Genomic DNA, 27,582 nt, shown 5'->3' on the forward strand with positions numbered 1-27,582 from the left:
TAAAAAAATTTAAAAGAGTGGGCTGCTGTGAGTGCAGGCAGCCTAAGGACAGTATCCATATTTCAACCCAGTGCCATGACAACACCAGCCCTCGTGGCCAAAAAAACAGACTGGCCCACCAGGAATTCTCCCAGTGCTCCCAATTAGCCAATCCAGGCCTGCTGACAGACAACAGACAGATATATAGACAGACAGACTGACAGACCCGCAGACAGACAAGCAGGTAGATATGCAGACAGACAAGCAGGTAGATATGCAGACAGGCTGACAGACCAACAGACAGATATATAGACAGACAGACTGACAGACCCGCAGACAGACAAGCAGGAAGATATGGAGACAGATTAACAGACAAACAGATAGATAGACAGACAGACAAACAGGCAGTTAGACAGATAAGCTGACAGACAGATCGACAGACAGACAGACATATTAACAGACAGACAGATTAACAGACAGACAGACAGACAGGTAGATACACACAGACTGACAGAAAAACATATAGACAGGGTTGGGGAGTAACGGAATACATGTAACGGGATTACATATTTAAAATACAAAATATAAGTAACTGTATTCCACTACAGTTACAATTTAAATAATTGGTAATTAGAATAGTTACATTTTAAAAAGTATTTTGATTACTGAAGAGATTACGTCGCATTTTATTGTAATTTGTTTAATTAAAATTTTAGTCCATTCAGATGGAATACATTTATACTGTACATATACATGATGTGATCCAAAGTGCATTTGAACATCGGTGAAACACTTTCTTATGATGTGTTACATTCATACAAGCAGACAGAGAAGTACGTTTGAAGTAAATTTGGGGCAGAAGAAATAGAAATAAACCTTGTGTAAATTGTCAGCTTTACGCTAAGCTAATTCTAGCCATTTTACATGCACATGTTACCAGGCACGATCATATTTGTTTATCAAGAAAATTCACGTTGGATCATAATTTCTGTTTTTATAGTAAGACCTTTGATATTAGGGCAAAAATCATATACTTGATAATAATTTTTTTATTGTTTTTCTGTAAAAATATCAATCCAAGATCAATCTGATTTATCTTGTTTTAGAAACAACACTGCATAAAGATATTTAGGTTTTTCAGAGAATGTATTTTTAACGTGTATTTTGTCTTACTGTACTGGCAGATTTGTATAGTCAAAACAAGTGAAAAAATCTACCAGTGCTGAAGAAGTAATCCAAAGTATTTAGAATATGTTACTGACCTTCAGTAATCTAACGGAATACGTTACAAATTACATATTACACCATGTATTCTGTAATCTGTAGTGGAATACATTTAAAATGTAACTCTCCCAACCCTGCATATAGATGAGATATACAGACAGACAGGCAGGTATATATGCAGACAGACAAATAGACAGATATGCAGACAAACAGACAGACAGAAAGAATGACAGACAAAAATGTAGATATGCAGACAGACTGACAGACCAACAAACATACAGATATACAGGCAGGTTGATATGCAGACAGACAGAAAGACAAGACAGGCAGGTAGATGCACACAGACTGACAGACAAACATATAGATAGAGAGACAGGCAGACAGACTGGAAGGTACATATGCAGACAGACAGACAGGCAGGCAGACAGACTGGCAGGTACATATGCAGACAGACAGACAGACAGACAGACAGACAGACAGACAGATAGATAGATAGATAGATAGATAGATAGATAGATAGATAGATAGATAGATAGATAGATAGATAGATAGATAGAATCTGCACCATAACACTATAATATCAAACACATCTTTCAAGGCAGATACATTGTACAGACCCTACACTACATTGTCTTCACACACATACTAAATTATGCATTTAATGTTAAACAAATAAAATGTGGTGCTGGTACAGCCAAAATGAGGAGAAAATCACATAAAAAATAAGCGCAATAGCTAGAAACCAAATAAAAAGTTTTAATTTAGTCGTAATATATTCAGAATTAATAATTGAAACAAAAATGATCCCTTTACTTTTGCATAAGGATAGAAACGGTCACTGCAAATCCTCAGCTTTTCACTTACAGCAAACACTATTAGATTCATGGTTCTAAATACTCTCACATCAGTGCTAGAGGAAAGTGGGGAGTGTGAGTGAGCAGTAAATTCTGCAAGACATTGTTGCTCTCATCTCAGTTTCATATCGGCGCTCTCCTGAGCGGTGTAAATTATGGAGAGTGTGCTATCAAGTAATTTATTGAGGAAACTGTTGGTCTCCATCAGCGGTGCTTGTGGGTTAGTTGGCAAAGAAATATGGACATGGTAATGATTTACATGGAACTATGACATGAGGTGCCTATGAAACATATAGCACAAGAGAAATTGATGAATTTGGATGGGAAAGACAGTGAGAGGAAGAAAGAGGAAAAAAAACAGAAGGAAAAGAGAGAGAAAAAAGAAAAGGAAAGAAAAAAGTGAAATTGAAAGTGAAACTGAGGGAAAAAAATTGTTTCATACCCTGTGAGCAGTCGTTTCCAGTCCAACCCGGGAAGCACTGGCAAGAGCCATCAATGGGGTTGCAGGTGCCGTTGTTTGTACACAGACAGATCTCAGCACAGGCTTTCCCAAATTTCCCGCTGGGACACACTGATGGGACACAGACACACATTACAAACAAAAAGCAGAAAGTGAAACGTTAAACCTATTAGTGATACTTCCAGTGGTAATCGTAAGGCAGAATATCTGTGGGATGGTTTTTACTCCTTAAACAGATCTTAGTGTCTATAGCTAGGGACAGAAATGAAGGGGGAATAAGGGTCAAATTTACAAAAAATAGCAAATAATTAAAAATTGAGGAGCAAACAATGCCACAGTAGTGAATTCTTCTGTTTTTTTGTTTTGTTTTTTTGTAACTGATATAGTCCTTAATATTCTATTATAGTCCTAGTTAGAAATATAATGGCATAAAATGCCCGACACCATTTTTTGAGAATGAGTACAATTACTGATATATTTTTGGTACTCGAATCTCAAGTTGTCTCAGTTGCCTCCGCATCTGAGACAGTCAATCCACGCATCTTAACACGTGGCTTGTTGAGTGCATTACCTCAGAGACATAGTATGTGTGCAGGCTTCACGCTATTCTCTGTGGCACCCACGCACAACTCACCACGTGCCCCACCGAGAGCGAACCCCATTATAGTGACCACGAGGAGGTTCCCCCATGTGACTCTATCCTCCCTAGCAACCGAGTCAATTTGGTTGCTTAGGAGACCTGGCTGGAGTCACTCAGCACGCCCTGGATTTGAACTCGCGACTGTAGGGGTGGTAGTCAGAGTCAATACTCGCTGAGCTACCCAGGCCCCCCATATCAACAATCTCATCATTAAAATTGTGTTTAAATAAATTAATTCATTAAAAATGTAATCAAATGAACATATAACAATTAATTTTCAACATAATATTATATTATTTTTATCAAATGAAGTACTTATAAACAGAACCTCAGTCACAGCACAATCCAAAATACAACATTGGAGTAAGATTTTTTCAAATAAAGTACTGTATAACAGAGCATCACACATTTGAGATACTGCTTAAGTATATTACAATTACTACTGATTTATTATTATAAATATTAATATTATTAATAGTAGTATTTTAGTGAATATTACATACATTTACAGTAGTGATATATTTCTGTCACACTTTTTTCTTATAAATTTACTTTTAATTTTGACAAAGCTTTTATTTTGAAGTGTTTCTGTGTTGTTTTGACCAAGGAGCTCTGACGTTATGACGGCAGCTTCCCATTCTGGAAAATGGCTACATGACTCAAAGTGATTATTAAACCACAAAAGGCTGCTATTTAATTAAATATGTACTCTGTATGTGCCTCATGCTACAACGTGAATTTGCACTGTTTACTGTTTAAATGCTCATGTGTTTTTCCTGTATGAGCCTTGAAGGAGCTTGAAAATGTATGACCAGCTGGTGTGCACTCAACACTGTCTCCACACATTCACAAGTGGTCACATTTAAATTGCATGCAAACTATATATTTATCTCATTAAATTGCAGCTTTTGCTATTAATCTCTGATACACCATATCTTGGTCCTCGGCCACTCCACCACCCTCTAGTGGACGACAGCCGCGCCTCCTCGGGCGGATTGGAGGCAGGCCTCCAGCCCCTGGTGGACGGAATTCCCTGCCGCATTCTCGGGAAACAGAAGGGGTCTCTCCCGCCTCTGGCAGTGGTTCTCCCGCTCCAGGCGGTCGGCAGTGAGCCCCTACCAGCTCCAGATGGTCGGCTAGGAGCCCCTTCTCCCCTTGCAGTGGGTGGACAATTCCTCCACTTCCAGGCAGGCAAGCTCCTCCATCCCCTGGAAGACGACCGTGGCTGCTCCGTTGGGGTGGATGGTATCGGACCACATCGGACCACAAAACATGTTTCCAATGTTCTACTTTCCATCTCAGATGAAACCGAGCCCAGAGAATTTGGTGGCGCTTCTGGACAGTGTTAATGAATGGCGCCTGCTTTGCATAGTAAAGTCTTAACCTACACCTGTGAATGCAGCAGCTAATGATGTTGACTGACAAAGGTTTACCAAAGTATTCCCGAGCCCATGTCATGACATCCATCCAGAAGGACAATACCAAACCACATACTGCCCGAATTACAAGTGAATGACTGTGTAAGGAGAGAGTGTGCAGCTTGATTGGCCTGCCTGCAGTCCTGACCTGTCTCCAATTCAGAATGTGGAGCAATCTGAAGCACACAATATGGCAACAAAGGCCCTGCACAACTGCGCAGGTGAAGACCTGAATAATCGATGAATGGGGAAAAATTCCGCTTGCTAAACATAAAGAACGTGTTTCTTCAATGTCCAATTAGTGTTTGAAGAAATGCGTTAGAAGAAATGGTGACACAGTGTTAAACACTCAATTGTCAACTTCTTTGGAGATTGTTGCAATTATTTGATTTTAAATGTGTGTAAAAAAAAAAAAATTATTCACAAGGTAAAAGATCAAATAATGTGTTGTTGTAGTGCTTTTAAAATAGCACAGGGTGAATAGAATTAACAAATCATTTCTTGTTTTTATTAGCATTTTTCATACTATTCTAACTTTTTCGTAATTGGGGTTGTACTAAAATGTGTGATTGTGTGTAGTTCTGTGAAAGTTCAGCACAGTGAACTATCTGTAACTGATGATAAAGCAGAGAGAAACATGCACAAGCGATTGTAAGTCATGTGTCTGCAAGGACTTTAAAGGGAAATCAACCTTCAAACATGTGCTGCTGTCACACTGTCCAATTATCTGTCTTTGCCATCTCTGCTTGGCACAGAAAAGAACAAGGATGATTGATGTACTACAGAATTAAAAATAGAGCTTGTGTACATTTTTAATAAAATGAATATTTCACAGCGCTCTGACACTTGCTTAATTTGAGATTTCATTTGAGATTAAAGCCCAACATTTTTTTGCCCCAGTTTTTTTTCCTTTTTCTTTTTTTCTTCGCTTCGATGAGTTCAGCAAGGTATGTCGACTGTACCTCAACAGACAAGGTCATGATATGCAACAGGTAAACACCAGTCCCAGGAGAGCAGAAATATGGTGACAAAATGGAATCAGATGTATGTTCCAATCAGATAGATCATCCATTTAGAAGAAGATGAATCTAAATCTTTGTGGTGCTGGCTTTTAATTATTATGCTTCCACAATCTTCTCATTTTTATAAAACTCTTTTAACTAACTCAAAGCTCACTCTTATTAGCTAGTTCCCTCATGTTACTGGCTCAGTTTCACTTCAACAGTGACTAGCTGCAGTTCATTAGCTCGTTCTGAGATGGGTGAACGTGGGCTCAAGACAACTGAGGACACCAAACTACAAAAAAGTAGATATGTGGTCTAGACATGGTTCCCCTGTGCCCTGTCTTTCTTCCAGTAATTATGGTCTGGACAAATTAAAACAAGCTTTCTCTCAAACATTTTCCTTCCTCTCCTTTAAGATATTAAATATTTAGTCACGAGACCGCTCTGAAAGCAATGAAAGTGAATTCTATATATTAGTGCAGCCTTTCCTTAATTCATTAAAAGACTAGTTAATTATGATGAGAAGTCCTATTCATTTTTCATCTGGACATCTTAGTGGGGTGCTGTGGAGTGGGATGTGAATGTAAGGATTCTGATAAAATATAAGAATGTGGTATATGTTGTGTGCCAAATATCTGTGGACACCCGTTTCTAATTAAAGAAACTGGAATAGCTTTGGCTATTCCAGTATTTTCAGTTAAGATAACTATTAATTATATGGCTTAAAAGGATTTTCTTAACAATTGTATGCTTCAAACTTTTGGGAGGGCCCTTTTCTGTTCCAGCATGACTGTGCCAATGTGCACAAAGCGAGGTTCATAAATGGTCAACTGTTTCTGGTTTGGAAGAACATGTCAGGCCTGTACAAGTCCAGAGCTGCACCACACTGAACACCTTTGGGATGAATTGGAAGCCGACTGTGAGCCAGGTCCAGGCTAACATCATTGAATGACCTCACACTTTTGTGCCTAAATGGGAGCAAATTCCTAGTTGAAGCATTTATGGCAGCAAAGGGAGGGATTAATGGCCATGGTTAAAAAAATAAATAAAATAAAGTTCAACAACAACCACATGTATGTGTGTATTTTTCATGCATCCACTTACTTTTGGTTATGTTGTGTACATTATGTACTATCACTACATTTTCACTGGTTTTCCACTGGAGCTCAACAAAAACAGAGAGTGGCAATATCGACCTGACTCTTCACTGTTTGTCTCACTCAGAAGAATGAGCTCAGCAATATTCAGATTTCCTGTGAAGGTTATTTGTCAGAGTGTCAGTGATAATGCCAATTATTTGCAGTACGGTGGAGCCGCAGAGTCAGCATGGCGTTGTGCAAATGGGCGCAGTGCCAATGGCAGCACACACACCTAATGGCTTAACATGCCATGCGGTTATAGATGACATGTAGAGTGAGACAGGTAAACTGTCATTTATGGGCATCATTTATGTACAGTCTCTCTGAAAGATTTAAGAAGTTCAATTGCATACCAGTCAAAATACAAATAAGCAATTATTCTTCTTGTTTAAAGCAGTGATATTTAACCTTTTTCAGGCCAACAACCTGTATAAAGAGAGGAGGATATATATAGGTGGATAATAAATAATAATAAATAAATGGGGGATAAAGAGAACAAGCAGGGTTACATAAAGTGTAAAAGTGTACAATTCTTGGTTATTAAGCTTACATTTCAAAGCCATTTAAGTCATATATTTGTAAATAACATTTGAATTTTACTCTGTACATTTGAATGCATGAGGGACAATGAAACATTTTGCAGAACTTTAGTTAATAATAATTCCACTTGTGAGAAACATGGCAGAGATACAGAGGGAGAACAACAATAGCTACTTACCTTGGTTGCAAAGCGAGCTGAAGAAGCCGGCCAGACACTCACAGTGACCCATGACATGATGGCATGGCCCTGTACTGTGCACACACTGTGGGCATGACTGGCTGCAGCGGTGCCCATAGAAACCAGGAGGGCAAACTGTCCCAGGAGCAAAAGACAGGAAGGAGGGGATGAGAGGCAAGTATTAAAAAAAGACAGAGATGAAAAAATTGATTTTAGAGGGAAAGAGATGATAAAGCAGAAGTTTGTGTTAATATGTGGAAAATTAGATTACAAATCAATCTTGTTCTCACTTCATCAGGCTTAGCGTGCCTACAGGAAAATAGAATTACAATCAATAGACTTACAAAAAATATTGTACATGCTCAAAATATGCTAGTCATGAACTTCATTTAAGGGTACTAGAACCATTGTAGTATAGTCATCATCTAAGGCATCCCCAGCTAGGTTTTGAAATAGCTTTCCATTTACCATGCTTTCATCTTAAACCACAGAGCCACTGCCACCTGTATTACTAAAGCTGGCAGAAATAATGAAGCGGATTGTCTTCCTCATGGTCCGGTGTGTCCCTGTCACTCAGCTTTGTCCGAGACTGGAGCTCCAGCAAGCTTGATTGGCTTTAATTGCTGTAGTTTTGTGAAATGTTGAGAGTGGTGTGTGCTGACTTTTCCACCATGGGTGGTGGGCCTTTGTAATTAAGATAATTGTACAACAATGAATAGTGTATCTAAGATTAATCACTTTCCCTTTCTCTGCTTTCTCTAATCTTTCTGCATGCATGCACAGCTCCTTACTAAGCAAAACCAGCGAGAACGTGTACTGGTCATTTTTTACCCCATTATCAAAAGAAAGAAATGAGAAAATATATTTGCTTAAAGAAAATAAAGCCTATTTTTAGACAATTAAGATCTTCTGCATTATGACTATTTTTTTTACAACCAAGCACATTACCAAACTCGTGACTCCAGGGGTGGTAGTCAGCATCTTTACTCGCTGAGCTACCCAGGCTTAGGGTGAAATGTGACCCTGCTCCTGCCACATACAAATCATACTGGCTATTTGTTTTAGCATTTCCTGTTTTCAGTCTTTTAAAATGACAGCAATCAGTTGGCTTTTGAGGGCACAACATGGTAAGGAGAGACAGCAAGAGCAGCAGAGGAAGACAGAGACAGAGGGAGATGAAGAGAGACAGTGTCTTAAGAGGAAGACCCCTGAGAGGCTGGGTAAACACTTCTCCACACAAAGTGACTGATGAGAGCCCTACATGGACACTGCATCTCCACAGCGATCCAGGCACAGGAGTGGGGCTGAAGTGATTAAGATGTGTGTGTTTAAAGATTGCTTGCACATGTTCATGACTCTTTACTAAGTGCCTCCCTCTTCACCCATCCCCACTCTACTCCCAGAGGGTCACCATCTGGATGCAACAGTTGTGACCCCCACTCTTTTGCAACAGTTGTTTACTGTCTTGTTTAAAGAGTGTTCGAATCAAACACTTAAGTGAGGAGCTATGAGAAGGTGACTTTGAGTAAATCAGTGTGAGTGTTGGGCAAGGTCAGATATTAACCAGGGATTATTGTGGCGATACCTCAAATGTCACGGAAAACTGGTTTGGAAACACTTTTTGTTGATAAAATTGGCATTAACGCAAAAACAGAGTTTGCCCCAATCGTTAGCCTGTGTTAATCATGACGACAGTATTGAAAGCCAATTAATTGTATGTGAATATGGATTGATCTTTATGGAATATAGATCCGATCTGCAAAGGTGACAGTTCCAGGAGTGCCAACACAAATGATTGGCCACTGTTTGTGATTAATTTAATCGCAGTATCCATCTGTTTATTTACTAAAGTTTCATTTCCACACCATTCAAAAAAATAGATGGCAGTCATGCAATTAGCCCACAGAACTAAAAACATATCATTTCTTTGCATAAAGATGTTTTAAATTAAAAAATAAATACACAATAGGCCTACTAGGAGAAAAGCATCAGTCCTTTTCTTTCTTTTTTTTTTTTTTTGGAACACTTCTGGCCCAATTCTATTAAATTATTGTTTAGATTTACTTTTGAAAAAATGCCGGCAAAATTCTCTGTATTAAATCAAATAAATTACCAAATGAAAAAAATACAGATTTCAGACCTATTTAGACCTTTTCTTTACACAAACTTAAATTAGCTTTACCCTGTTCTGTAGATGAAAACCGTCAGCTGAATGACTCTCAGAATGTTCTGCACTTTTTTCCAGACAATAAACTATCAGAACTATTTGTCCAATCCTGAGTTCACTTTCAGAAAATGAGCTTTTGAACATTTTAAAACATTTAAATACTTTAAATCTAACCATCTGTACCTCAGATCACATTTGCTGAGCTTCTTCAGAAAATGTAAATTGCATTATGAAGCTAAAATAAATTTTAGATGATAACCAAGTTCAGTTGGTCGTTAAAAGTTGCTGGAGAAATATGCGGGCATAATGCAGTTGTGATGGTGATGCTTTTGATTAGATGATTGTTCAAAATATTGAATATCAGGAATGTATCATATGTAAACACTGATATAACACCGCATAATTTTTTTTTCTTTAATAGCTGTGCACACCACATTTACATGTCGATTGATGGTCATTATACTGAGACAGAAAGTTTTGCCCACTACTTTTTCCGGCAGGTTGCCAGCTTGAACAGGGCCATGATGATCTGCTTTCGGGTCAGAACCAGTGCCAACCTGCGATAGGTGCAACATCACGACCAATATTACAGTCCTATCAGAAGGGCAACTTTTTCTCCCTTTTGATTACAATTTCTCCTCTTCTGATTGCTTTTATTTGTTAATTAAAACGACAGTAAGCTGACTAATTTTAATTAATTGTCTCAATAATATCCCCATTTTAGCCAAACTTCAGAGAAAAAAAAATTAGGGACATCTGGGAGGTGAATTAGTGATAAAAACACATTTCATTTGAAGAATGTGTTGTTATGATTTTACACATATGTTTAAAAATACATTTCTTTAGTAATATTAATTTTAAATAAGGACAAAATTACTGAGTGCACCTTTAATACAATTTTTGCATCATCTTGGTTTTGCCATACAAGACAACTTGTTTTGTTGGTCCTGGGATAACATTCTGGTCAAAGAAACAAAGCCCTGACCAGGGCTTGACATTAACATTTTGGCTCACATACCACTGTGGCTAGTGGTGTTCCAAAGCCACTAGCCACTCAATATTTTCACTAGCCAAAATCAACAGCCCAACAAAAAGTGATCAAAGTAACTGGAGACTGTAACTGCATGCATTTGTTTGGACAGCTTATTCAACAAGAATAATATGAGTTCATCAGGACACAGGCCTTATATTATAAGTCACTTTTAGAATAGGCAAAACGTGACCAGTTAGAACAGGAGTAGGATTTAACAGAGGAAAACATAATAATAAAATAATTAACAATAATTAACCATGGAAGTTGTCCTGGTTCCTTTCGTTACTCCCATTCCCTGATGGAGGGAACGAGACGATGTTCTCGCGGAACTCTACAAACATGGCGACCAGTGGCAGAGGGGGACTCTGCCCAAGGAAGACCTGGGTTTACTAACAGGGAAACCGTCTTGCGGAATTTCAGCATAACTAAGGATTCTATTCATTGTTTTGTGGCTTGGTGGAACAAGAAATGTAATGCAACAAGATATATAACCCATTTTTCCAGTTCATCAGGGTATGGACAAGGTATATTGATAATATTTTCTTTATTTGGAGTAGTACTGAATCACAACTATTGGAATTTTACTCATTCATTAATGCCAACAGTAGTGATTTGAAGTTTGACCAACATAAGATAAACTTTCTGGATGTTATCTTGGCCAAAGTGGATTTGTCTTTAGGGACTAGTCTATATCAAAAGCCTACAGATAGGAATTCTATCCTTAATGGGACTTCTTATCATCCTGTCCCTTTAAAGCAGTCACTTTCCAGCTCTCATCTAGGGCAGTTTAATCAAATTAGAAGAATCTGTATCTCAGAAAATGATTATAAAATGCAAGTCTTGTGCTGAAGAGAGGTTTGCATCATTAGCTAATCGTGATCATGTGATCTCTCGATTGGTGCTTATTGGTATATGGGTGTGTTTTTGAATATGTAATTAAATCTGATGTAGAGCATGTAGCATGAAATGTTACGTTCAAATATCTCTGGGTGAGCTCATTACATTTATTTGGGAGCAAGAGTATGCTGACTTTGATGCGTGTTTTTCATTGTGACATGCTTTTTTTTTTTTTTGGTCGTGCACCTGGATTTAAACAATGTATTGGGGTGCGTGCTTTTCATGATTTTTGAGATTTATAATAATAAAAATGCCATAACGTCTAGGTTACGAATGTAACCTCCGTTCCCTGATGGAGGGAACGAGACTTTGTGTCGGAGAAGCGACACTAGGGGTCTCTCTTGAGCACCGAATATACCTCTGATCTATGAAAACAGGCAAATGAGAAGTTGGCAGTCAGTATTTGCATGCCCCGCCCCCGGATATACGGGTATAAAGGTGAGGCAAATACTAGAGTTCATTCAGGATTTTTCTGAGGAGTGAAAATGGTTCTGGCCACTACAGCGGTTCGGCTCAGCGGCGTGGCCGGGAAGACACAAAATCTCGTTCCCTCCATCAGGGAACGGAGGTTACATTCGTAACCTAGACATTCCCCGTCTGTCGCTCTCTTCGACGTTGTGTCGGAGAAGCGACACTAGGGGTCCAATTTAAATCCGCCTTGCGCTGAGCCGTGTACGTGTTCTGCTGACACAGGAGCGGGCAGGAATTTCTTATGTGCAAAACGACTGGCTGTGTCAGACGTACCCTTCCCCAATGCCCCAAAAAAGTCGTCGGAATCATTCTGGTTACCCTAGACAGGGGAACAAGGCGACGCTTGCCAACCTGGGAACGGGCAAGCCTAGCCAGACCTCTTTTCTCTCTATGTTTCTCGCATAGAGCAATAGACAGCCGGGGCCCTTACATGCATCGAGGGTAGGGGGTCTTACCCAATTTCCTATTCTTTCAGGGGGAAAAGACCCTGCAGAGACCACACCTACCCGGTGGGGAGGTAAAGTGGCGAATACATCACATGTGTTTTTTAGGCGACACGTGGAAGTGGCGCGGTGGTAGATCCAGCCTCAGCGAGGGGGAGTTGCTACACACGGCGACCGGGGGGCAGCCGAAACTTACCCAAGGAAAACGTGGGTCCGCTCGTAAGGGGACTGTATCGCAGAAAATACACACAGGGGGAGTCCGAGTAGGAGTCCTCACCCTGCGGAGCACATATTCCAGTACAGAGTAGACTGCGTACCATAGTGGATTGGGTCGGAGAGTTCCTCTGCTGAACTGCGGACCCATGAGGGCTAGGGAGGAATCGACCAGTGATTTGAGATGTGGAATCTCCACGGTCTGTGTGTGATAGGCCAATGAAATGGCATCTAGCCTCTGTTTGGAGACAGCGTTTCCTTTCCGCTGTCCCCCGAAGCATACAAAGAGCTGCTCAGAACGTCTAAAGCTCTGTGTGTGGTCCAGATAGGTATGCAAAGCACGCTCGTTGGTGAGACGTGCGGATATTGAGACTGAGTCTAACTCCATGTCGAGAAAGGAGATGCTCTGAACTGGGGTGAGCTTGCTCTTTTCTCGGTTGACCTGAAGCCTCACCTGGTATTTGTGAACGCATAGTAACTCTCGGGAGTGGGCCAGAATGAGCCAGTCGTTGAGCCAGAGCCTGCCGTGCAAGGAGAAAATTGCCGCTGTAATGCACCCTCAATCCAACAGCATGCAGTAGCGTCAGAGGAATACAGGAATGGGTGTGTCTTCACGCGAACAGCATGCACAACCATCGGCTCCGAAGAAAATTTCTGAATGAACTCTAGTAATTGCCTCGCCTTTATACATGTATGTCCGGGGGCGGGGTATGCAAATACTGACTGCCAACATCTCATTGGCCTTTTTTCATAGATCACGTATATTCGGTGCTCAAGAGAGACCGCTAGTGTTGCTTCTCCGACACAACGTCGAAGAGAGCGACAGACGGGTAACCACAGATCAGACTTTACTGTGGTTAGGCTAATGAGTATAGTCTTTATTAAAATTAAACTTTAGTATGTGCTATGAAAACTAATAGCCTAAACACATTCACAAACCTTTAACTACAACTTTCACAATTAACAATTCCATAGCGCAAAAAAGGAGATCTTATGTAGATTAAACTCAGCCACCAATCACTTTCATTGCACCTATTCCATAAATGGAAAAATACATTAATCTTTTTTTCCAATCATGGAAGAAAGAAAGTCCTAAGGGTTTGGATCAAGGTAAAGGTAAGTGAATGAGTACAGAATAATATTATATAATAAAAACGAAGTCTTAAAAATGCATACTAATCGATTTAATATGCATCTAAACCATCTAAATCTGCATCTAAATCTTATCTATGGGTATGCTGATGAGTGCAGCAGAGGTTCATGTGAAATAAAGCTTAATTCGGCCCGCACAAAAGTGCATGGAAGTTATGAGAGGCATATTTAGTGCTTATAATGCGCTGAACATGAGTTAAATATAATACAATTTGCCTTAGCTGTGGCCACCTGCCAAAGTGGCTAGTAAAGTTGACAGAGTTACCTTGCCGATATGTACCCGTATTTGGTGGCTGGGCAGGTGTTAATGTCAAGCCCTGGTTCTGACTTTATCACACACCTGACTCTAACCCTAAAGTTAAAGGAATAGGATTTGAAGTCATCCAAAAATGAAAATTCGAACAAAATAAATTAACACAATTCTAGCATGGGTGTTCACATTAAAACTTGTATTGTTTTCAGTGCGTGAACATGCTAGCCACTGTGAACAAGCTTATATCATAGCTCGTATGCACAACGGATGACTTAAATTACAGGTTGTTTCTCAACAAAACCTATTATATGCCTTTAGAAGGCTTGAAATATGACGCACAAGCTGCATGCAACTTTTATGATACTTTTGTGTCCTTTTTTAAGCTTTAAAGTGAATCCTTATCAGCTGCCTTTGTATTGACAAGATCAACCAGGTTACTAATGAAAAATTTGCCTTTTGTGTTCTGCATAAGAAATAAAGTCATATGAGCTTGAATATATGAGTATATGACAGAATTTCCTTTTTGAGTAAACTATTTTACCTTTACTTTAACTGCTCCTTAAATCAGAAGGAAGGACTGGTTAATAAAATGGTGTATAAGATACTTACCCCAGCATTAAAGCTATCCCTAAAAATAGACATTTCCTTAATGCTAAATTTTGATTCAGGATGAACAAGAATGTTGATTCATCTAGGGGCATGTCTTTTTTTTGTTTGGTTGGTAAAATCAAAATCACCATGAGGGTTGAAGGAAGGAAGTTGATAAGAAGCTTACTTCTCTTGCAGGAAGTGCCGCGGTAGCCAGGAGCACATACACAGGTTCCGTCTTCGGGAGAGCAAGAGCCTCCGTTCTGACAGGAGCAGGGTGTTGAGCAGTTAACCCCCCAGAAACCTTGAGGACAGATGCTGTCACAGTGGATCCCTGTTAAAGGAAAATATCACTGCATGATCTCACAAGCAAAAGGAGTTCCATATTTATCTGCATCCATAATTACTTGTATAACAGGCAGCAGGAGTGATGAATAAATGCAGAAAAGACGAATAAACAAAAGCAAAATAAATCAGATATGCATGTTTGGAGAAGGAACGTGTATGGTTGGGATGCTAGAAACTTAAAGACATTGGTTTTTTTCTTTTTGGTGATATCATACTTTCCATTGAGACAGCAACTGAACTCATTTTTACTTTATATGTGACAAAATAAAAATTTACTGGAGAAGCAAATATGTGGAATTATATACATTTTTTTCTTATTAATTTAACCATAAAACTAACAAAACTTAGCTAGATTTATACTCAAAACAAGAGTTATAAAATAATAAATAAAGCCTTACTCAAGAAACAAGCCTCTTATGCATATTTTAAAATGAAATATGACACATTTTTCTTCTCAAGTAAATTTATCTTGTTTTAAGGATGTTTAGAATTTTTTACAAATGAGTTGAGAAGTGAATGTGTGTGTGTGTGTGTGTGTGTTTCTTTGTTTAGTCCCAATTGCTCTGAAAGCAGCAGTCCTGGTTTGGAAAGTGTGGGGTGTGTAGGTTCAGGCAACTCTTGGCCGCAGCACTGGGCTGTGCTGTGCTGTGCTCTGTATGTATTTTTGATCAGACCGGGCCTCCCTGCCAGTGCAGTGTGTTCATTAACAGGGCCAAGTCCCTCAAGTGTTCGAACCTCTTCTGCTATTCTCTTTCAGCTGGCTTGTGTGTAGAGCTCCATGAGGGACATGCGCCAGTACACAGACACACACATATATTTATGTGTGTGTGTGTACTGGCAAAAAGAAGAGATCTACTATATAGTCTAAAAGTGCTGAAATGAACTGACATTAGTCAAGCAAACCTGGTCATATGAGATTACAGCACAAATTCAGGAAGTTAAAGGCACACTGACATACTCATAAACAAGTTAACATTCAGTATTCCCGCAGTGAAAAAAAGAGCTAAATACATAATAAAAATAGATAGTTCCTTAAAAGCCATTGTAAAACGTTGATAACTTTTAATTATTGATAAATTAATGATTGATACATTTTATATTAACACAGCAAGTTGCTAGGCAACAGCTTTCAGTCAGGCTAATGTACTACAGTATGGTGAGAGAATTTTACATTTATTTGATTAAGAATTGCCTTTTATCATATTGCAGTCACCAAGATTTTCACCACTAATGATATCTAAACAAATAGTGAAAGAAAAATAAACAATTTCTATTTTATTGTGTGAAATTGATTTCTATCTATTTGTCAAAAATTAAGACTGTCCCACAGTTATGGTGTCATTTCCATCACACTAAATAATTTACTCATCAATTGAATTCTACATAAATGTGCCAGGTCTTTGTAAAATATCATCTACAGGTATGCTAATGAACAGAAGGCCTATTACTTGGCAGAATAATTGTTAGTTATTCATTGAGTATTGGTGTCTTATAGCTGTTGCTGCTATTTTATAAAAGCAAGAAGCCACTCTCAAGCACATGCATTATTTTATCATTTTTTTTGGCAGTCCGCTCAATGTTATGCCTAAGAATACCCCTTATGCCGAGTTTACACTACACAATTTTAAGCCTGATTTTCGCTCACCGACAGTTTTGTGGAGATCGCCGACAAAAGCCTGAAATCTGGACCTGTCTACAATTCCAAATCGTGCAATGTGAAATATGTTTTGACTGAATACAACTGCAGGCTTGACCTACTGCCAATGAGAGAGCAAGAAACGGGGCACGGGAAGTTTCAGAGGGAGGAGTCCTGATGTACCTCAGCAGAACATCATCTAGCATGGCTGCGGTATAATGAAAGTCTCATTGGACCGTGGAAATGGAGGAAAAAATGTTGGAACATTGGCAGGAGCACCAGTGCTTATTTGATGTTTCATCTGATCTGTACCACAACCGGATGGAGGGAAATTGCCAGTTCTTTTGCCAATAGGTAGATTTTTCAGTAGGAGGTACTTTTTCATTTTGTAACCAATAGCATATATGATGCTTTTAGGTGATTAAAAACATACACATCATATTCTGAAATGCATAACATATGATCATGCATTTGTTTTCGTATCTCATATCACTTCTCGCATGAACTCTGTGAAACGTAATTTGGAGTCCAGGCAGAGTTGTCGGGGTTTCGTCAGTAGTGAAATGTTTTGCAATGTGTTCACCTCTGTCGCCGATTCGTCGTGTAACTTGAAAACGCTATGACTTCCATGACAAGACAGACAGTTGTGTAATATTTATATTTACATTTATTAATTTGGCAGACACTTTTATCCAAAGCGACTTACAAAAGAGGAAAAACATAAGCGAATCATCTTAAGGAGACAGTGGTACGAAAAGCGCCATACTTCAAAGTTTCACTGGCATCAGAATAGTATTCAAAACAGATTAAAGTGCAACAAGAATTTATTTGTATTTTTTTGTACAGAGACAGAGAGTGAGTCAGCTTCATGGATGAAGTTGGGAAGGTCATTCCACCAATGTGATGAACTGAAAGTCTGGGAAAGTGTTTTGGTGCCTCTTTGTGTTGGTACAACAAGGTGACGTTACTTATCCGACCGCAGTAATATGAACGGTACCACAATCCAATGTCTTTGAAAGCCGTGTAGTGTGTAGGAGGCATTACTCATGGTAAAATCCCTGTAACACAGTCCTCTCGTGGCTTATTGCTTTAATAATAAAACCTTAATAAATCAGCAACTATGTTTCTCAAATTTTATGGTATAGAAAGAAAACATTATTAGTGTGTGCGCACACTCACACGCACACACACGCAGATATTTTCACAGATTCAAAACACACTTTCAAGTTGCAGCTCAGGAACCTCATTTGCAATTTCTTTTGACAGAGACTTTTCTGAGCAAGTGGCACAGCCCATTAAAACAACATTAGTCCCAAGTCTTTGAATTAGACCAGTCTAAACTCCAGGGACAGGTATCATACCTGCACCACTTCAGTGGCAGAATAGAGAGGTGGAGGGGCAAGCCAGTTTGAGCTTCTGCTGGCCAGACAAAAAGTCCTGCACTTCCTTTATAGTCAGCAGTGAATGAGAATTGAAGATCACCCTGAAAGCCTATTGGTGACAAACAGAGAGGCTTTTGAGTGTGGGAAGTGACTCTTTGCATATGAGACTTTTCTAGAAGAGTACTGCCAGAGGGACCGGACTGCCAGCCAATTAATAAGTGAAGTGCAAGTACCATCATACTCATCATGTTCTAACGCACTTTCCATGTTAAGGGTCTCTGTAGGACACATGGTTTTACACTCATAATCCTCCACTCTAGAGCCTTGGAGCGCCTAAAATCATTCCTCCATGTTTATTTTCTTTCTTTTATTTTGTCTCTTTCTCTCCCTCACTCTGTAGCACCAATAAGGTATGAGAGTCTCTGCTACATTGTTAATATAGTCACAGATAAAGGGTGGTGGTCTGGTTGATTCAGTGTTTTATTTAAAATATTTTTTAACTGAATCTAGCTTGTTAATTAAGATGACATGTTTATCAGTGTAGCATTGATGGAATGCTGTATTGACCAATCAGAATCCATGAGTGGATCTATACATTTTTACACTGTATTCTCAGCAGGTGCAACGTGAAACAAAAAAAGTTTGGTCGCTTTGTTTCTGTTTCTCTTGCATCAAAAAATAATTATAAATATATATATATATATATATATATATATATATATATATATATATATATATTTTACAAAAAATTTGCTTTGTGTGAGGACATCAAAAGTAACAGGTTTGATTCAAGTCAAACTATTATTATGTCAACCTGACAACATTAGGCTACAATTTTCAAAAGGTTAGATCAGCTAAATAGTTCCTAAAGTTAACAATTGTAGGTTACCACTTTTTAGTGTAGGCAGCACAGTGAAATCTCATTGGTCCAAAACCCCAATCCATATTATTGTCCAATATATTAAAGGAATGTTCCGGGTTCAATACAAGTTAAGCTCAATCGACAGCATTTGTGACATAATTTTGATTACCACAAACATATGTTTAGACTTGTTCCTACTTTTCTTAAAAAAAAAAAAGCAAAAATCTAAGTTAAAGTGTGGAACTTACAATGGAAGTGAATGTTGCCAATTTTTGGAGGGTTTAATCACAGAAATTTGAAGCTTACGATTATATAAAAGCACTTGCATTAATTCTTCTGATAAAACTAATTTATTATTTGAGCTGTACATTTGTTTAAATTGTTATTTTTACATTAATTTTAGGGTTTTGTTGACATTACATCGTCATGGTAACCAAGTTGTAAAATTGGCTTTAACTTTACACAGGAAATGTTGTTAATCACACTAAAATCATGTTTACATGCATATTCTTTATGTCTTGTGGCTATACTTTTGAAACAGTGAGTTAAAAAAATTGGCCAACTCAGTAAGTGCCTCACTGGAACCAAGATTTAATTTTTATTTTTTTAAAGAAAAGGAGTAACGAGTTGAACTAATTTTTGTGGTAATCAACATTATGCCATAAATGCTGTCGCTAGAGCTCAACTTGTATTAAACCCAGAACATTCTTTTAAGTATTAAATACATTCTGACTGGATGCGGTTGTCCAGCATTTTCACTTTCAGTATGGACAGGCTTGTCAATGGAAACTTGGTTAGGACACGGAGTTTATTTCAGAGGCCATTTAATTTCTGTCTCTCACATCTCTAATATTCTTAAAATGATCAGCCTCAATATTAGATTTATGACTACTGTCTACACTAGTCTGCAGATTCAGAGTTTCCTCATCAAATGTTCTCTTGCTGTCTCTCTCTCTGCATGCATATTCTTTGTATCAGACTCGACGCTCTCTTCTCATTTATACACTATGTAAGTCTAGCTCTGTCTCTGTCGATGGCTTCCATAAATCACTGCACTGCATAGTATCTTGGTTCAGATGCTCAAAGTCTCCAAGGCCTATTTGCACCCTGGTGACTCCATTAGGCCTGGCAGATGGCGGAGACCTGGGCAGGATTCAGAGCGTGAGAGTTCCACGTTGCTGGTTCATTCTTGCAGATAATGAAAGCTACATCATTTCCCAGGGCACATGGCCAGAATTTGGAGACCTGAATGGAGAGAGTGATCGTGGGCTCGCGGGCAAAGCCACACCCACCGGCAGGGCCGCGTTAACGACGCAGGCGTGTATGGGCTGAAGCCCAGGGGCCTACAACTCCCATGGGGCCCAGCGGGAGGAGCGTGTTTAAACACTTTCAGCATGGTATGTAGAGTCCAACATGGTAACAGTGTGCAACAGTTAAAGTTATCTGTATAGTGCTTGTTCAATGCACAGCAGCCCTGCCACACCCCCCACCTCCGCTCAACAACTTGAAGGGACCCTCAGCGGACCAGCGAGCCCATGGGCCCAGAGGTACGTTAAAGTGCCCCTGCCCACCGATCCAACCTGCTCCATCTCTCTTGCACTTGATCTTTCTCTCTCTTTTTGTATAACACTTTCACATGTTAATGTGATGCTTCAGAGCTTGTAAACACAGCCCTTCTGTGGTATTTATATATGTTGATGGCCTCTCAATCTCTCTCACATGGACACAATGCTGAGACCGCTATAACAGAAGGTGTAAGCACAGTGTGAAAGTCATGTAAGCAAGCGGCAGAACGACTGCTTCAATCTGGGTCAGTGCAATCTAATTAGATAACATGTTCAGCAACAGATATAATAAATGCTTCATGGTTTGAGAGATCTCTTATTAAACCTACCCATAGGCTGAATCCTTGAACTCCTGCAAAGTGAGAACTTTGTGGTGTTTGCATGTTGTGTGATAAAATCGTTTGAAGGCTTGGTGTTCCTGTGTGTGTACTGATCTCAACATTATATTTACCATGAATAATGTAATCTAACATAGCATTAACAGGAGGTCATGTAAAAAAACTGGGTAACACTTTCTATGAAGCCATATTTATAATGCATTGTAAAGCCATTATACATGCATTTTACTAATGTCTCATAATACTCCTTATAATAAGTTATAACTTATAATTATAAATAATTATAACTACAATTGTAATACATTATAAGACTTCCCCAATTCATAGTTATACTTCAGAGAATATTGCATTATAACACAAGCAACATCCAATTTTCACACAGCAGAAGTTAATAAAAGTTAATTGTATAAGTGCTGTATAGTGTACACAGTCAAAAGGCTTTATGATGTGATTATATTTAAGTAAAATTACAGAAGCAGCATCTTATAAACAGCCATGACATAAACTTGACAATCAAAAGTCAAACTTATATAATGAAAGTTATTCTAAGTATATATTGAGAGAGAGTTTCTGATAAATTTTAACCTTATTAAATGTGTTTTTCGTAATATCTCAAAATTTACATTGAATGTGTTTTATTTTGTATTTTGTGCATGTGCAGTGTATTTAACTTCCAGCATGATATGTAATGTCTTATAACCATGTCTTACTTAAAGCATACCTATTTTTTTTACATATATATATATATATATATATATATATATATATATATATATATATATATATATATATATATAATACATTATAATTTCTGCAGATAAAATTGGATGTTGCTTGTGTTATAATGAATAATAATCTAAAGTATATCTATGAATAGGTAAGTATTATAATGTATTATAATTGTGGTTACAATTATTTCTGAGAAGTTATAACATATTATAAGGTGTATTATGAGACATAACTAATGCATTATTTACAGGCAATTTAAGGATTAATACTTGCATGATTACAGAGACAATTAATTGTATTATTATATTTTAAAGATTAAATACATTGTTACTTTGTTGTACTATTTTATGAATTCACATGGACACAATTTTTCCCTGTATGTTTTGCTGTACAATCCATTGCTTCTGAATGGCATTTGCTTTAAGAAAATCCCATTGAGCACACTGTAATATCTTGAGGCTTTGATATCTTCAAAATTATGCCAGCTGACTCTGATAATGATTAGTGGTAGGTGATTATTACTAGGGCTGATGATATATCTTAGACATTACATCTCAAGATTTAGAAGGTTTCAAGAAGGACATTACATCTCAAGAAGGTTTCCACTCTGAAATGACTTAGAATATAGATTTTTTATTTGATATTTTACGCATGAGAGGAGCCATCATTTTAACCAAACCATAAAGTACCAATACAAGGTAATAAACAGCAATATTTATCTATCTAGTGTCTTGAAATAATTTCTTTGTTTGGGCAATGGTGCAAAATAATTGTTGAATTAGAAATTTGAACCAATACATCAAAACAGACAGTTTGAACTAAAGCTCTGGAAATTATTTGAAACAAATCGAATGCTGGATTTGCTAAAGAAGTTTAAATTAGAAATGCTATTGAAATATCTGTCTTAAAGTGCTTACTCATGAGTCATTTAATACAAAAAGGACCCCAAAACGAGTATAATGACATGGTCTTTATGATACTTATGTGTAATTGCTGAAAAAGTCTAGCAAATGATTGTGATATTTGCAATGTTGCTTAGAGTTCTATTGTTAAAAAAATCATTGCAAATATGTTGTGAATATTTACTATATTGCTCAGTCCTAATTATTAAAACAGTCTTAAACTGTGCTGAATTACAAAGAAACTTTGTAAATTCAGAATGACTAAACCAACCTGAATGCAGTAGATTTAATCAACAAAAGCAATTTAAAGTGTTAGATGAAATAAAATAGATGTTAGATTAGTAACTTTGCACATAGTTTTTTTTTTACAATGTAGAGTGATCTGTGTATTAGTGTGTTTCCCTTTAAGAATTTAAGTCCCTTGTCAAGTTAACATATGTCCTATCATGATTATGGCACTGTTCTGTCACTCACCTGTCCATCCTGGCAGACAGCGACAGAAACCTCTCACAGGGTCGCATCCATCAGCGTGGTTACAGTCACAATGCTCACGACACTCCAGCCCGTATCTGCCATCCTGAATATTCACACACACACACACGCACGCACAAACGCTTCAATTACTCTGGACTGTCATGACAAAAATAAATATATAAATCAAATGGCTAGTTTTGTTGGCTCCTGGCACACAGACAGTGGAATCAGTCCCTGTAATACACTCACAGGGCAGGACTGCTGGCAGCGTTCCCCTCTCCAGCCTGAAGAGCAGGTACAGGTGCCATCTATTGGTTCACAAGCCGCACCATTGGCACACAAACAAGTCTGATTACAGCCCAAACCCCAAGTCCCACTGGAGCAAAGGATTGAGCAGTCTACACCCTGCCAACCTGCCAGGGAAAAGTAAACAATACAAACATTTGTTCATTTATTAGGACCATTTGTTCCTCCAACTTGTTCCTTTACCTACACTAACAGTCGAAAGTTTGGACACACATGATTTGACTGAATTTATGTTTCTCTTGATCTTAAAACCTTTTGATTTGAAGGCCTATTCTTAAAGGAATATTCCAGGTTCAATACAAGTTAAGCTCAACTGACAACATATGTGGCATAATGTTGATTTCCACCAAAAATGCATTTTGATCCATCCCTCCTTTTCTTTAAAAAAATCTAGGTTACTTTCAGGCACTTACAATGGAAGTAAATGGGGCCAATCTATAAACATTGAATTATTGACAGTTTCAAAAGTTTAACCACAAGATGTAAACAATATGCATAAACCTGTAAGCATGATTTTAGTGAGAAAGAAATCACTTTCAAACCTTTCCTGTGTAAAATTACATCCCATTTAACAACTGTGTTGCTGAGTTTTTCTGGTGAACAATGACTTAAACAACTCTACAGCTCAAATAATACATGAGTTTTAACAGAAGTAATGTAAGAGCTTTTATAAAATAATAAGCTTCATATTTCTGCCTTCAAACCCTTCAAAAATGGGCCCCATTCACTTCCATTGTAAGTGCCTCAAGGTAAGCTTGACTTGTGCTTTTTTAAACAAAAGTAGGGATGAGTTGAAAATATTTTTTTGGTGATGAAAATTATGCTATAAATGCTGTTGATTGAGCTTGACTTGTATTGAACTCTGTATATTTCTAATGCTTTCATTCCTTTCCCATCTTTACAAAACTAAAACATTATTTGTATCTTCTACAAATGTTTTAAATCTTCTTTATCTTTTTAAATGGACCGGATATTAAACGAAAAGCATAAATGAGAACTCCTTCAATACTGTTTAAACAGTATCCTAGGTTGATAAAGTTGGTTGAGGTATTGCTCAAAGTGCACAAAACTGTAATCTAAGCAAAGCATGGTTATTTTGAAGAAGAAAAAACACAAGCTAGTTTTTATTTAACATTTCTGGTCACTAAATATTTCCCATTCTGCCATTTGTCTCGTGCCATAATTTTGATGACTTCGCTATTATTCTTATATATGGGAAATAGTTATAATAAAGATTGAGTAGTTTTGACTAGTAGTGTATGCACTGTAAGTTCTAATCATGAGTTTAACACAACCAAGAGTCTACACAAAATTAGAATACCTTACTTTTCACAAGTTCTCCCGAAATAAACCTTCTCTGAGCTCAGTTAATGGAGCAGGCAGAGGGGGGATGTGAGGTCATATCTAACAGAGGAGCCAGAAGATTCTTTTCTCTAGAAGCTCACACTACAAAGCAGCCAATGAGTTGTCACGGTCCTGTCACTCTGTCAGTTTGGGTTTTGTCTGACAGGACCGTGGCATCATCATCCCATGTCTGTCTTGTGTTTTGTTGTCTGTATTTGTGCGAGCACACGGTTTCAGTTGAACACCCTGCCGTACACTCTTCGGTCTGTCTTGTTTCATGTTCGGAGCATGGTGTCTGGATCCTGACTTCCTGTGTGGTTCATTTTCAGTCTATGTCAGGATCCAGACACTCGTGCTCCATGTTTTGTCTGTTATTGATGAGTGCATCACGCTTATGTCATCTTGGCGACATGCACGCATCAATAGTTTATGTTTGTCTCTTGCGAACATGGGTGCGCTGAGCGTTGCGCTGAGCGCCTGGGTCATGAGCTGTCTAGTGCTTCATGTCTGGAGCATAGATTTTGGGTTTGTGTGTTGCCGAACTCTTGCAGAGGTGACCTGTCTTTTTTTGTCGTCTGTTTTGTGCATCGTGTGCCGTTTGTCTCACGATGTACGCTCAGGTTTTGTTTAGTGTGAGAATGCATGGCATCGCTTTGTTTGATGTTACTATGCATTCTCTCATCTTGTTTGTTGGTTGGCATGAGCGTATATTACCTTATTGTCTTGCGATGTATGCGCATGCCATTTAGGTGTTTTGTTGTCATTTAAGAGCACGTGGTTTTATTTCTGTATCACCGCATGCCTCTCTTTCTTACGTCATACCCCGCCTCCTTGTTTGCTTATTATTAGTTAATTTGCCTTACCTGTCCCCTGTTAACACGTTTGATTTCTCTCCCTACTTTAGCCTCATTGTGTGTGCTGTCCAATGCCAGTTCATCGTGTGTTTCCAGTCATTCTTGTCTGTCCGAGTCCATCTTGTCTGTTGGTTGGTTGGTTTGTGTTTATGCTATTCCTCTGTTCCTGCTCGGTCCAGTTGATCCTGGTTCCCTGTTACCACTGCCCCAGCCCTGGATTACCTTTTTCCCCCTTGTGAGAGTTTTGGTTGTTTTTGTTCTTTTGTGTTATTAATAAATCATTTGTTTTTTTTAAACTCTGCGCTTGGGTGCTGAGCCTCTTATTCTCTACACTCTGACATTGAGTGGAATATATGCATGGTTTGAGGTCAACATGAGAGCAGGGAGAGAGTGGCAGAGATGCTGTGAAGCACACTAGGGTTCTGCATTATGAATGGGATGATTTTAAAGGTAGTGTCTCTAATGAGCTTCCTTCTAAACTGAAGGTACCTGAACGGAAGCTTCGCTGGTGCAGGCCTTTCTGAATGAGAAATGTTTATGGAACACGAGAGCTGTCCCGCAGGTATGGTTAGCTGCGGTCAGCCAAATGCTGAACACAGAACTCTTGTGGATTCCTACTGCATTTTTCATGCTTTTACAGCCTAAATAAGCCATATGTCTAAGTAAGTGGTAAGTGGTTATGTATCCTTTGAAAGTGACCAAAAGGGACTTTGAATCCTTTGATACTGAAAGACCAGATTTGCATGAATACAATATGGATTTATGGTGAATGGACAGGGCTGTCTAATGTCTTATGTACAGAGAGTGTTTGTTTTAGCAATATAATGGGCTGGTCAGGCATACAGAATTCACATTTTTCAATTCCTGTTTCTTAAAACATTTATTTCAGTCTGTAAAGGGAAGTGAAAAATTATTATTGGGCCTAGGAAAATCAATTGTAAGTATTACGACTCATCAGTACTCACAATTTGATTGCATGTATTGATTAAATATTGATTCATTCATGTTGTTCATGTTTTAACCTTGTTTTCGCTTTTGCTTTCTCACTACCCATCGGAAATAATATCTCAACTAATTCTCCAAGACAGCAATGAGATTAAATAGAGAGTTAATTAACGGCTTCTAAGATTTTGCTTCTGTGAAAAAGACCCCAGTAATCTCACATGTCTCTCCTAGAATTTCAGAAGACATCTTGACAATGTACAAAAGTCAGCAATCAAAAATCAGAGAATTCAATATGAACTCAAACAAGTCTCATAAAATTATTAAAAGATCAAATCTGAGGTATACTGTTCACATTCATTTACATTTCTTTACTCTTACTTTGTCAACAAGTGTAGTGTCTTATTTGGGTCTATGGTTGTTCCTCCAAAAGGAATTTCCTTTGGTTATCCCTGTCTATAAGAGCGACATTGGGATAAGGACAGATGAAAAACAGGGAAAGCAGGTTATGCCGTACCTTCTTTACAGATGCAGGAGCCATCGATCGGGGAGCAGGATGCCTGGTTGTGACAGTGGCAGGTGGAATTGCAGTTAGTACCATATAGTCCTGGGGGGCAGTTTTGGGAACAGTCATCTCCCTGAAAATCGCACACATACAGGAATTATTGAACCATTCATTAAATATTCATTAAACAAATACTATACCAGTAGCACTTTACATTCCACTGTCCATGTTACACATATTACATTTTCAAATAATTATTGGTGATTTCTAATCATCACTATTAGTATTGCTCATATTAAGGCATAGGGATAAAAAAAAAAAAAAAAAAACCTAACACAAAGTATAAAAATTAGGTGCATAATCCGTCACACAACATTTGAGCTAAAGACATGGATACCTAAACCTGCATGGCTGGTTGACGTATTCTATTAATTTTCAAAGGATTAAACTTACAATTTTGTGCTGGTGGGCAATAAAAAGGATTAAAAACTCCCATAGACATATACTGAAGAAGTGAGCCAAGCCATCTCAACCAGAATCTCATAGAGATTTGGGGGTGGGCTGTTTTGATTTGGGCAAGTAAGAAATGCCTGAGCAACCGATCAGAACACCCTAGCAACAACACACTGCAGCACCATCCTGGCAACCACACTCAACACCCGAGCATCATGGTGGTAAGTTTTGTATGGGTAAGATCACTCACTTCACTCATTTCTTCGGAATGTTTAAATCTAGAAATTAG

At 38.3% G+C, this 27,582-nt stretch overlaps 1 protein-coding gene across 3 annotated transcripts in view; it reads right to left on the reverse strand.

Annotated features, from left to right (window-relative positions):
- The window catches only part of LOC127623232 (multiple epidermal growth factor-like domains protein 11), a 159,920-nt gene that overhangs the window by 22,614 nt on the left and 109,724 nt on the right, over window positions 1-27,582 (reverse strand). For all 3 annotated transcript variants that reach the window (XM_052097574.1, XM_052097576.1, XM_052097573.1), the window contains exons 12-17: window positions 26,853-26,973; window positions 23,139-23,302; window positions 22,890-22,992; window positions 14,841-14,987; window positions 7,437-7,571; window positions 2,500-2,628 (exon numbers count right to left, since the gene is read on the reverse strand). In XM_052097574.1, the coding sequence (XP_051953534.1) occupies window positions 2,500-2,628; window positions 7,437-7,571; window positions 14,841-14,987; window positions 22,890-22,992; window positions 23,139-23,302; window positions 26,853-26,973 (799 nt within the window). The remainder of the gene's footprint in view (window positions 1-2,499; window positions 2,629-7,436; window positions 7,572-14,840; window positions 14,988-22,889; window positions 22,993-23,138; window positions 23,303-26,852; window positions 26,974-27,582) is intronic.

The sequence above is a fragment of the Xyrauchen texanus genome, chromosome 29, assembly GCF_025860055.1.
Source record: "Xyrauchen texanus isolate HMW12.3.18 chromosome 29, RBS_HiC_50CHRs, whole genome shotgun sequence".
Classification (NCBI taxonomy): domain Eukaryota; kingdom Metazoa; phylum Chordata; class Actinopteri; order Cypriniformes; family Catostomidae; genus Xyrauchen; species Xyrauchen texanus.